At 44.1% G+C, this 13,062-nt stretch overlaps 1 protein-coding gene across 1 annotated transcript in view; it reads left to right on the top strand.

The window, feature by feature from the left end:
* SLC35F4 (solute carrier family 35 member F4) overlaps positions 1-13,062 on the top strand; it is a 231,033-nt gene that overhangs the window by 189,819 nt on the left and 28,152 nt on the right. Inside the window, exons 2-3 of the mRNA XM_044377655.2 lie at positions 6,887-7,072; positions 11,492-11,789. Of these exons, the coding sequence (XP_044233590.1) occupies positions 6,887-7,072; positions 11,492-11,789 (484 nt within the window). The remainder of the gene's footprint in view (positions 1-6,886; positions 7,073-11,491; positions 11,790-13,062) is intronic.

Here is a 13,062-nt window from a genome sequence, read left to right as displayed (position 1 = left end):
GGGGGACTGTTTGCCTACACCACGCCCCAGTCCCAGGTGTTCCTCAGGTTTGGGGACATTCCTAGCTGTCCTGTCCCTTGGTTGCTAAGCTCCTAAAAACTCTCCATTTTTGCTAAAACCGGTTGAGTTTGGATTTCTATTTATGAAGTCTGACATTCTAACTGATAAAGTACCGCTAATGGCCATTTTTGTTTACTTGTTTATTTTTTGTTATAATAGTCTGCATTTATTGAGTACATTCCGTGGACCATTTAACCTGAGCAACACTCCTCAAAGGATTTTCAAGGCTTGTTTCTACTCAGAATTCAGCATCTTAGAGTTGCAAATCTTACCACTGTCTCACAGCCAGCTCTTTACCCTCTGAGTATTTGCTCCTGTGGTTGCCTCTGCCTCTATTGCTTATTCCTCAGTGTAGAACTCTGCCCGGCAAAGCCTTGCTCATCCTTCAAAGCCAACTCTGATGTAGCTACTCATAGAGACTTCCCTGCTCCAGGCAGAATGAATCACTCCCTTTCCTCTTGCTCTCCAATTCACATTAAATTATGGTTAATTGGTTACACGTCTAACTCCAATACTATGTTGAGAGCTCCATGCAGGTATGGACCGTGTATCCTTCATTTGTCTAACTCCTGTTCTGAACATAATACCTGCCCTAGAATGGGTGCTTAATAACTATTTTTTGAGTTACATCGATTTGGGGAACACGCAGAGCCTAACCAGTGCAAATGAAGAAATTATATTGTTGTGCTTGGACAAATACGAAAAATGGCACAAGATGGCCCTACTGCTATGGCTCAGGTGAGCAGATGTCTTTGCGGGGGCGGGGGCGGCATCTGGTGTGACTAATGAGAGAGTTCCAATTATCACTTCTAATACAGTTTACTCTCAATACCTATTAAAGTCTGAACACTGTTCACTAACTGAATTTGCAATGCCCAGGCACTCACTGTGGCATAGAAAATAGAAAATAGACATGATTTATTTCTGATCCTTGACTGCACCCCAGGTGACGTTCTGAATATTATTTTTGTCAGAGGTGGCTTTCTAGTAATTGAAGGGGACACGACCATGTAGCATGGGGCAGTGGTTCTGTTTTCCAGGATTGGAGATGACTGTTTCATGGCCCAAGCCCTGAGCACTGCCTCTGGGCTTGGCTCTGAAGTTTGAAGTTTGCCTTTTTAGGACAATGATTTAAATGTCTCCAGTGGCTCAACTGCTCGTGGATCTCTTCCAGAAATCAACCAGTGTGAGGCAACTGGCAGCAGGAAATGGGTGTTGAGCCTTACTGCATACGGACCAGGAGGTACAGAAGCCAGAATGTAACAACACTTCAGTGAAAATGAGGAAGCAAGAGAAATGACTGACGAATGGCTTATAAATCCAACACTCGCAGCCGCACGTGATTTACGAACTTCTTAGTAACTGTGGCCGAGGTTTTATCTCAATCCTTGCTCAGCTACCTTCCCAACCTGTTTTGGGATTTCCTCCTTTCCACCTATAATTGCCAAATGATCACACAATGAAACCTGATATTCCCATAAGAAAACATGAGAAGGCACAACTCGTAAAATAAATTATGAAAAATACTTGAAAGATAAATTTAAAATGACTCTTGGAGTATCTGAACATCGCCCCTCTTGAAGAGCATAAATAAATGAGAGTTCATGGAATTTTAGACAGACTCTCCTCATTGAATTTGAAATATTCAATTAGAACCATAGTTGTGAAAGGCACAGTAAACATCCTGGATGTGTGAAATAAGAACCTTATGTATTTTTGACACTTTTATAATAACAGTATTAACATAGCACTAATTTAAGCATACTAATCAATATGTAATTCTTCTGTTGCTTTTTTGAGTAGCCATACATTTTTTATTATTTTGAATCCAAGATTAGATAATACGTCTTAATTAGGCCAACTCAAGTCACTTCATAATAGATGGTATCGCTAACTCCATTTTTATATACCTCTGCTTGTTTTTCCCAAGACTGAGAAAAAAAGAAAAGGGAAGAAAAGAAAATAAGATACACTTGGTCTGAGACGGGGAGGCCCAGACTGCAGACCTAACACTCACAGCCAAGTTACTCTGCTGTTCTGCTACGTTCTTGTTGGAGACCACGGTTCAGGAACTCAAGCTTTCTTTTTCTGGATATCCCTGCTTCTTGGGGTTCTGATTTGATTGCTTCAAGTGATGACTCACACAGTACGTGACGTGATTAGTCAAAGCCGAACTAAAGCCAAGATGCCATTGCTATTTCAAGATTTTGCTCTTCATTTGATGGTTTCTACCATCTCAGAAGCACCACACCAAGACATAGCCTCTGTGACCAGAGAGGATGATAGCCTCTGTTCTTGCCCTTGTATCCGCGGAAGTAGAGAAACTCATAACTTTCAAGGAAAAATACATGCACTCTGAACAAACATAGGCAGCTAAGGAGGCACGGTGACTGAATGTCACGTGGTGTCCTGGGTGGGGTCCTGAGACAGGGGAAGGCCATTAGTGACAAAGCTAGGGAAATCTAAATGAGGTATGGAGCGTGGTCAAAATAGTAATTGCCAGTGTTAATCTTTTTATTTTAACAAATGCACGAGGGGGGTAGATGCGAGATGTTACCATTGGAGGGAACTGGGTAAAAAGCATATGGGAGCTCTCTGAACTCTCTCAGTTTTTCTGTAAATGTAAAATTATTTCAAAATTAAAAGTTTATTGAGAGAAAGAGAGAGGGAAGAACACAGTCTCCGACATCAGGCAGTTTCTGCAGATGGAGAGAGTGAAAGCATTCACACAGGAGAAAGTTAAGCATTGGGGCAGCTGGTGCAGGACGGTTGCCAAATGAGCTCAGACGGTAAGAGCTCAAAGGACGTATAGGTGCATGTGATTTACCAGCAAAGACTGCGTGAACCAATCAGGACTTGATCGCAGTGTGCAAAGATGTGGGCAGATTCAGAATGTTCCAGGTAGAGGAACAAGAGTTAAAGGCTTAAAGCTTGTCAGTAGTGAGAGGAAGGTGTCAGAACACAGCCAGAACCAGCCTCGTTGGAATGGAGTGTTCAGCTTGGAGCTAGCCCTGCTAGAGGTCTCAGTGCAAAGTGAAAATGTAGAGCCCCTTTTGCAAAAGCAGAAAATGGCTTTTTCCTTTCTTATGTTCTCTCTCTTTCTCCCTCTCTGTCTCTCTTTCCGCTTCACCATCGTGTTTTTCATTTGTTATTTAACATCTGCTTCCTTGGACATGGAGATACTTGCTGGGTGAGCGCAGGCTCCCGCAGACACGGAGGGTCTCACCCTGAGATCCCAACACGCCCTACACCAGTACCCAGGTCCCCATAGGATTGCTAAGCAAAGACATGGGAGTGGTGACTGAAAACCCACCCCAGGAGGTGGGGAGGCAACAGGAGGCAAGACCATGCCTGAGCTGAGGCTCCAAGCCCCAGCCCCCTGTGTGTGCTCCATTATCCCATTGGAAGTCACTTACAAAAAACAAATTGAAAGATAAAAGAAATCTACACATTCAATGCAATGCCTATCAAAACACCATCAACATTTTTCACAGAACTGGAACAAACAATCCAAAAATTTGTATGGAACCAGAAAAGACTCCAAATAGCCAGGGGAATGTTGAAAAAGAAAACCAAAGCTGGGGGCATCACAATGCCTGACTTCAAGTTCTACTGCAAAGCTGTAATCATCAAGACAGTGTGGTACTGGCACAAAAACAGACACATAGATCAATGGAACAGATAGAGACTCCAGAAATGGACCTTCAACACTATGGTCAACTAACCTCTGACAAAGCAGGAAAGAATATCCAATGGAAAAAAGACAGTCTCTTCAACAAATGCTGTTGGGAAATTGTACAGCCACGTGCAGAAGAATGAAACTGGACCATTCTCTTAGACCATACACAAAGATAAACTCAAAATGGATGAAAGACCTCAATGTGAGACAGGAATCCATCAAAATCCTAGAGGAGAACACAGGCAGCAACCTCTATGACGTTGGCCACAGTGACTTTCTGTTAGACCCGTCTCCAAAGGCAAGGGAAACAAAAGCAAAAATGAACTATTGGGACTTCATCAAGATAAAAAGCTCTACATGGCAAAGGAAATAGTCAATAAAACTAAAAGGCAACCTACAGAATGGGAGAAGATATTTGCAAATGACATATCAGATAAAGGGCTGGTATCCAAAATCTATAAAGAACTTATCAAACTCGACATCCAAAAACACAAATAATCCAGTCAATAAATGGGCAGAAGACATGAACACTTTTCCAAAGAAGACATACAAATAGCCAACAGACACGTGAAAACAATGCTCCACATCTGTCATCAGGGAAATACAAATCAAAACCACAATGAGATACCACCAGTTAGAATGGCTGAAATTAGTAAGACAGGAAACAATAGCTCGGCGAAGCTGTGGAGAAAGGGGAACCCTCCTACACTGTTGGTGGGAATGCAAGCTGGCGCAGTCACTCTGGAAAACAGTACAGAGGTTCCTCAAGAAGTTAAAAATAGAGCTACCGTATGACACAGCAATTGCCCTACTAGGTATTTTCCCCAAAGATACAGATGTAGTGAAAGGGGCACATGCACCCCAATGTTCACAGCAGCAATGTCCACAATAGCCAAACTGTGGAAGGAGCCAAGACGTCCTTCAACAGATGAATGGATAAAAATGTGGTTCACATATAGAATGGAATATTACTCAGCCATCAGGATGAATACCTGCCATTTACATCAACATGGACGGAACTGGAGGGGATTATGCTAAGTGAAATAAGTCAATCAGAAAAAGACAATTATCATATGGTTTCACTCATATGTGGCATATAAGAAACAGCATAAAGGATCATAGGGGAAGGGAGGGAAAACTGAATGGGAAGAAATCAGAGAGGGAGACAACCACGAGAGACTCTTGATTCTGGGAAACAAACTGAGGGTTGCAGAAAGGGAGGTGGGTGGGGGATGAGGTAACCGGGAGATGGGCATTAAGGAAGGCACGTGATCTGATGAGCACTGGGTGTTATACGCAACTAATGAATCATCGAACATGACATCAAAAACTAATGATGTACTGCTATATGTGGGCTAATTGAATTTAAATTCACAAAAGAAAGAAAGATAAAAGAACGTCCACACGGCAACTCTGCACCGTAGCGGGGGAGGCATGTGAGGTCCTTCTGAGCCCTGTGTGGCTGCACTGTTTGCAGGCCCATGAAGCCAAGCCACCTTGGGTGGGGACGTGTGGAAGATTAATCAGGATCAGAGGGGCTTAGCCCGTGGAGGATCCTGAAGGCTGCATTTTCCTCTGTAAGAGTGGATAGAGGCCAGATGTGATGGAGGAGATACAACCGAATTGGATTTTTGTGACCAATCCAATGGGAATGTGTAGAGTGGACTTCACCAGAGACACCGTTGGCAGTTTCACTAGTTAAGAATTCAACAGTCCTTAAAAAGTTAAAAATCGAGCTTCCCTATGATCCAGCAATTGCACTACTGAGTATTTACCCCAAAGATACAGACGTAGTGAAGAGAAGGGCCACATGCACCCCAATGTTCATAGCAGCACTGTCCACAATAGCTAAATCATGGAAGGAGCCGAGATGCCCTTCAACAGATGACTGGATTAAGAAGATGTGGTCCATATATACAATGGAATATTACTCAGCCATCAGAAAGAACAAATTCTCAACATTTGCTGCAACATGGACGGCACTGGAGGAGATAATGCTAAGTGAAATAAGTCAAGCAGAGAAAGACAATTATCACATGGTTTCACTCATTTATGGAACATAAGAAGTAGGAAGATCAGTAGGAGAAGGAAGGGAAGAAGGGAGGGGGGGTAAACAGAAGGGGGAATGAACCATGAGAGACTATGGACTCTGGGAAACAAACTGAGGACTTCGGAGGGAAGGGGGTGGGAGGATGGGCTAGCCCGGTGATGGGTAGTAAGGAGGGCACGTATTACATGGTGCACTGGGTGTTATACGCAAGTAATGAATCATGGAACTTTACATCAAAAACTAGGGATGTACTGTATGGTGACTAACATGATATAATAAAAAAATATTATATAAAAAAAAGAATTTGGGGCGCCTGGGTGGCACAGCGGTTAAGCGTCTGCCTTCGGCTCAGGGCGTGGTCCCGGAGTCCTGGGATCAAGCCCCACATCAGGCTCCTCTGCTGGGAGCCTGCTTCTTCCTCTCCCACTCCCCTTGCTTGTGTTCCCTCTCTCGCTGGCTGTCTCTATCTCTGTCAAATAAATAAATAAAATCTTAAAAAAAAAAAAGAATTCAACAGTCAATCTTAGGAGGAAAAGGGAAGAAGCAAGTGTGACAGTTTCCTTCCCTTGAGGTAAACTATTTGACTGTGTTAACAGTTCTAATTCAGAACAGATGTATCAACCCAAACACCATTTTCTAAAGTTCCTTTTTGTTTGACAGATTTATCTAAAAAGGCTCTTTATCTTAGGGACACAGACCTTGCCAATATAGAATTTTCTTTTTAGTAGCTCCTCTTTTAAAATCAAAATGGAGCTCAATGAACGTCCCATCAGGACTGTGATTGCTGCTGCCATGTGTCTTACTGCCAAGGCAGTAAACTGTTCGGGGGCGCCTGGGTGGCTCAGTCGGTGAAGCATCTGCCTCCGGCTCAGGTCATGATCCCGGGGTCCTGAGGCTGGCGGCGGGGGTGGGGGGGGGGATCCCTGCTCAGCGGGGAGTCTGCTTATCCCTCCCCCCCACCCTGCCCCTAGCCCTTACGCATTCTCTCTCTGCCTCTCCCTCTTTTAAATAAATACATTTTTAAAAATCTTTTTTAAAAACCTGTTTCCTTTTTCCTCTGGGCAGTTCTCAAACTGGTATGAACTCTTTCTTCCCAGGTACCTCCAGATCATCGGTTACTCGATGTAAACCAGGAGCCAACTGCCCCAGCTCCCACAGTGGCATCAGTAGACAACTGTCCCCTCTTTCTGTCACCGAAGATTCTTCTGCTCCTATTCTTGAACTTCAGAGCCGAGGACCCTCCGGAGTTTGCGGACACAGAGTTGAAAGGCAGAACAGATCAGGTACGCCGGGGACTGCCTCTTAAATAACAGTACGTTTAAGTAACCTTCTCCCCAGCCATGGAAGGTCGTGCCATTGGCCCAGCACGCAGGGATGTTACGTGGACTCCGAGGGGTGGGAGTGGGGAAGGTTCATCACGTGGAAGAAGGAAGAAGGGAAATGTATCAGTACGATCTGGTAGTGGCGTCAGCGTAGCGGAGAAGCCGAATACCAGACTGTCGTTGCAGGGCTGCACCCATGATTAAACAGGGACACCCTATTAAGTTTATAAGGTAACTAGTCTTCTCATCTGAAGATGTCAAACGCCAGCATCTTTGATCTCAACCGTGGGATGCGGTAACAGCGCATTCCCTCTCTGAGAATAAGAACAGCAGTAATATCACGGACTCTGCTTTTGCGCTCATCAGGACTGGCGGTCCTTGGAAGCCTTCTAGTTTTCCCAGTCTTAGACCTTCTTCAGAACAGCGCACTGCCTCCCTGATCAGCATTTCCTGGTCACTCAAGAGCTCCAGGCTTTCCTCACATCCGCCTGACCACACTCACCAACTCCCGGGTTACTCGGGTTACTGGAATCGCTAGGTGAATCTCAGAACTAGATCCAGGGATTCCCCAGCAAATTTATCATTTTCTGCTGCAGCTGAGTCCACGAGGCTGCCGCCCACACTGTCCTTCTTGGCGGTGGACACCTTATCACCTTCCCCAGAGAACGTGCCCGAGTGCCCAGTGCATACGCACTTCCTCTGTCACGTGACCACACTTGCGTGTCTGCAAAGAGCGAAACGGTCGCACGCCAACAGATGCTTTCCTCTGGCCGCCATGTCTCTGTTCTTTTGTTCGCCAGTTACTGTATTTTGGGGCCACCTTTAACATGCGTGTTCCTCCTTTCCGATGTCAACTCCTTTTGCTCTGTGCATAATCACCTCCTCTCCTTCTGCCGCCTGCATTTTCAGTCTCTCCTTCCACTCATTGCTTCGGCTCGGTCAGTGACATATTAAAATCTCTTGCATCCTTAAGAACAGTAATAAAGCAGCAAAAACAACAAAACGCTCCATCCAAAATAAATGGTTAGTTGAAAGTAAAACAGAACTTTGAGAAAACTGGCTTAAAAAAAATAAACAGAAGAGAGTGGAATTCAGGGCACTTAGTATGGATGGGGGGCAGTCAACAAAGGTATACAGGAAATAGAAAAGCCTCTTCTGGGGCTCTTCTAATTGAGAAGAAGTTTTTTTATATAAGAAAAGATATTTTTCAGGGCACCTGGGTGGCTCAGTCGGTTAAGCGTCTGCCTTTAGCTCATGATCCCGGGGTCCTGGGATCGAGTCCCGCATTGGGCTCCCCACCCAGCAGAGAGCCTGCTTCTCCCTCTCCCTCTGCAACTCCCCCTGCTTGTGCTCTCTCTCTCTCACTCACTCGATCACAAATGAACAAATAAATCTTAAAAAAACAAGAAAAGGAAAAGGAAAAGATATTTTTCAAAAAGTGACAATATTTTCAAATAGTATCTCAGTAACCGTTGACCCAAGGCTGAGGTTCTTTTTTAAAAATGAAGAAAATGGCTCTTAAGTCTTCAGGAAGTTTTAATTGGCTTTAATAAGTTGCAGTAATATTCCTATTATCCCAGTTATCTGCAGAGTAGAATGTTCCAGTTAATTAAATATACTGGTTAATAAAGACTTGCCTTATCTATCATAGGCAGGCTACAAATTTTAAAGGCTATACCATTAAAGATCGCATGGGACATAATTTATTCTTTCTGTGATGATTCCGAAGGCACTTGGGGATATTCCAGCGCACCGAAAAAAAAAAAGGGGGGGGACTAGTCTGAAGAGCAGCTCACCATGCTTTCATGACTGTTATATACTTAACCTCAAAATGAATCCCATGAGACAAATGTTATCACTGTTTGACAGATAAAGAGGCTAAGACTGGAATCAAACATGAGCTCAGGGCCATACAATGGTTGCACTCATGTTTCCAAATTCCAGTGGCTTCTACCATTAATGACTCTAATCAAGTTTCATGGTAATGGTTGGAATTCCTGGCATATCAGTTTTAACGATGTATATGAAACAATATATCTAAGCAGGACTATAGAGAATTTAAAATGATCAGAAAAATGAAAGAGCCCTGGAGATCCAGTCTTTCTATGGTATCGATGGATGGTAAAATGAAAGAATTGGCAACAATTAAATCTAGTTAGCAGAAGAAGAATGGGTCAGTGCTATGGAGGGATGTCATCAGGAGTACTGTCTGTGATATGATGGGGGCACCAAGCAGTCTTCAAAGAAGGTGACAGTGAGGGCAGATATCAACCGAACGGAATACTGAGAACCTTTGTAGAATCATTCCTCCTTTATGAGATGGGTCTTGAGAATAATGTAATCTGAAGTGTCACAGAGTACACCTTTCTCTTAGGCGTCACTCCTCTTAAGCCTCATGCAAGACCACCATTCCTGTCAGGAAACAGACGTTTTTCTCCAAATCATCTCTGAAACTTCCAGTGCTTGAACGAAGAGCTCAAGCCTGAAATCTAGACAGAATGAGCATTCAGAATAAAAGATTTGGATGCTAGAGTCATACCAACTTGGGTTCAACCTTGGACAACTTTTAACAGAAGTCTCAGTTTTTTCATCTGTAAAATGGGAGTGATAATACCTACCTTCACTAGGTAGGTTCATGTTTCCTTCCCAGCCTCCCAAGACAAGAGTCTCTTATTCTATCCTCTCACTCATTTTATATTTTTCCCCTCTCCTCTGCGCATGAGTCACGTGGTTATGGAGAGGATTTGCAGAGCTGTTATCAAGAGCAGGTGTTGTCGATACGCAGTAAAGGGAGCTAGCTGGCTCACACTTCCAGACTCAGGTCAATGTCACTGCTTTGTGGAAGTTTCTCCTGATCATTTCACACCCCATCCCTTAACCAGTACTTCTTTTCTGCCTCCCCATGGCCATGTATCTGCTGTAGTTGGCCCTATCACACTATATTGGATGTGTTTCCTGGCTTACCACTGGGCCATGAGCTCAGGTCTTTCCTCTTTGAACCCTTAGGACCCAACTAGCTAACTAGCTCCTGGTAATTTCTATAAGATTTTGTTGAATACATGAATAAAAGAAGACCAGTTTTCATCTTCTAGAGGCCTAGGTTCTGAGAATCCAGTGCTGTTTAGAAGACTTGGAAGTCATACAGTAATTGCTGTGTTTGTCATTGCTCAGTTTATATTCCCCAATTGAAGGCTTGCTACCTCTCCCCCAAATAATTATGTCAGAAAGCCTTGGCTGGGTGAAAGTTCTTATACCCCAAGAGGGGCAGTCACGCCTGGCTCACTAAGCAATAGGACCACATTCAGTGGGAGAGAGAGAGCAGGTCTAGAGAGATAAAGTGAGAAACCCGTCCACTACCACTTACAATCTGCGGACCACACCACTCTCTTAACCCCTAGGACAAACCCTGTGCTCAAAGGAGCTGCCTGGAGACAGGAAAGAACTTACAGACAATTCTGCCTCCCTTCCTTCAGGATTCTAACACCTGGGATCTCAGCTTGGGGACTCAGGGTGACCCTGCTCCCTTTTAACCTCCTGACAGGTGCATAAATTTATTGTGTTGAACTTGTTTTCTCTATCAAGAGAGAAGGCCTTTATGATTGTCACTTTCAGAGAGTTTTGTCTATTTTAATGTAAAAAAAATGCTACTAAATTTTCTTGGTAAATGTAAAATTACAAGGCAAAACTCATTGTGCTCCCAGAAATAAATTAAATTGTAATTTGTTCCGAGGTGGGAAATGACTTTGTATAGTCAGGATTTGCCCTGTTCTTGGAACACATTGCTTTTCAATTTAATAGTCAGCTTTGCTGCAGCTTCAGGGGGAAAAACCATACCTTAGTAGAACAACAAATACTTATTTCTCACTTACTTTTCATGTCAGCAGATACAGGGCTGCTTTGGCTGGGCTCTGCTCATTCTCCCACAGCGACTGAAAGGGCAGCTCCTACTCGGCATTTTCCATTCTAGTGACAGAGAAGACGAGCAGGAGAGTTTAGTGGGACCTCATGATGCCTCTTAAAGCTTCTCCTGGGAGGCGTCCTACACATCTCTCTGTTCATGTTTGATTAGACCAAGCAGGTCATGTGGCTAATGCCAAGGTCCTCGGGGCTGAAATAGGTAATGCTTTTACAAGGGTGCATGGAAGGACAGCATAGCATCCACCAAGTTCATGAGCATTGTCGTGGCCTTGACAATGGATGGGGGTCGAAATCCATACTGTACCTTACAGAGCAACGATTCAGGAGAGAAAGCGAGCCAGAGTTATTAATCTCTTGAAATGATGGTAAAAAAGCAGAACCCTGGTGATTCTACTGTCCTCTTCTTTGGTTGCTGTCCTATAACCTGATTTCCACACATTTGTATTCCTTTCCTGTTTTCAGGGGATGATGGAACACAGACTCATCCTGAGAACAGCAGCCAAGAAAACCGAATCAAGGCTCGCTGCCGGTCCTGCACGTCTGTGGTTCTGAAGGCTGTCTGGGGACTCTTGATCATCTTGTCAGTGTCATCGTCTTGGGTCGGAACCACACAGATTGTCAAAATTACTTACAAGAACTTCTACTGTCCATTTTTCATGACTTGGTTTTCAACAAACTGGAACATTATGTTTTTCCCAGTCTATTATTCTGGTCATCTGGCCACTGCTCAAGAAAAGCAGTCTCCGATGAAAAAATTCAGGTAGGTGGCATGTTAAATGGCCAATACAAGATGCTTTAAAATGATTTCATGAAAATATGCATAGTTTCATTTCATCTCTGTGGAATATGAACTGAGTTGACTTGGGGAGTGTGGAGACCCAGGATCTAAGGTTAGTCATGACTGCACGAGCACTAGGGAACAGAATCAGTCCCCCCAAGAAAAATGATGGAATGTCTGCCACATGCCAGGCACTGTGCTGGCACTTTTGTCGCTCTTGTCTTAATCAATCATCATTGATGATAACATGTACCTTTTCAGGTGGTGGTGTTATTCCCATTTTAACACTAGAGGAAACAAGTTTAGAAAGGTTGGATGACTTGTCCAAGGTCACACAGGTCTAAATAACAGGATCCAGATTTAAATCCAGAATTAGCTCCGAAAGTCATGTTTTAAAAGAACACCCAAGTGTCTCAAGCCCAGAAAAAAAAAATGTATTAATAAGATTGTTACAAAAACATTTGCTCAATATTCTGGACACTGGGGTACCTAAGTGGATAAAATGATCTGGTTCCCCAAAAAAGGAAGTTTGGCCCTGATGGTTTAAAGATTATTTATTTATTTATTTATTTGACAGAGAGAGAGAGGGAGTGAGGGGAGGGACAGAGGGAGAGAGAATTCCAAGCAGACTCCCTACTGAGTGGGGAGCCTGACTCGGGGAGCCTGACGCAGGGCTCAATCTCATGACCCGAGACCATGACCTGAGCCGAAACCAAGAGTCGATGCTCCACCAAGTGGGCCACCCAGGTATCCCAGCCCTGAGGTCTAGAAGACGCTGTCCTTTGCTGGCTAGGAGCACATTGGGCCTTCACTGTTGGTTCACCAGCTATGAACTTGGTAGTGCCATGGTTCTAGCAATTGCTCTGTGCTAAACTTGGCTTCTGCAGCCCCATCTTGGAGAGCTCGGGAGCAGGACCAGTCCGGCACAGCACTCAAGGAATAACTTCCAGGACAGTCACTCTAATCACGGAGATAAAACAGTAGTCAAAACCTCAGTGGATGGGGGCACCAGGTGGCTTGGTCATTAAGCATCTCCTTCGGCTCAGGGCATGATCCCAGGATCCTGGGATCGAGCCCCACATCGGGTTTCTCCGTTGGGAGCCTGCTTCTTCCTCTCCCACTCCCCCTGCTTGTGTTCCCTCTCTCGCTGGCTGTCTCTTTAAAAATAAAAGAAAAAAGAAAAGAAAAAAAAAAAACCTCAGTGGATGGCAGTGGGAGAGGGACAGTTCTCTACACCAGCCTGTTGTTCCTTGGA

This window comes from Ursus arctos, unplaced genomic scaffold (genome assembly GCF_023065955.2).
Source record: "Ursus arctos isolate Adak ecotype North America unplaced genomic scaffold, UrsArc2.0 scaffold_25, whole genome shotgun sequence".
NCBI lineage: Eukaryota > Metazoa > Chordata > Mammalia > Carnivora > Ursidae > Ursus > Ursus arctos.
The sequence above is the reverse complement of the archived record's forward strand: the minus strand, read 5'-3'. Positions and strand labels throughout refer to the sequence as shown.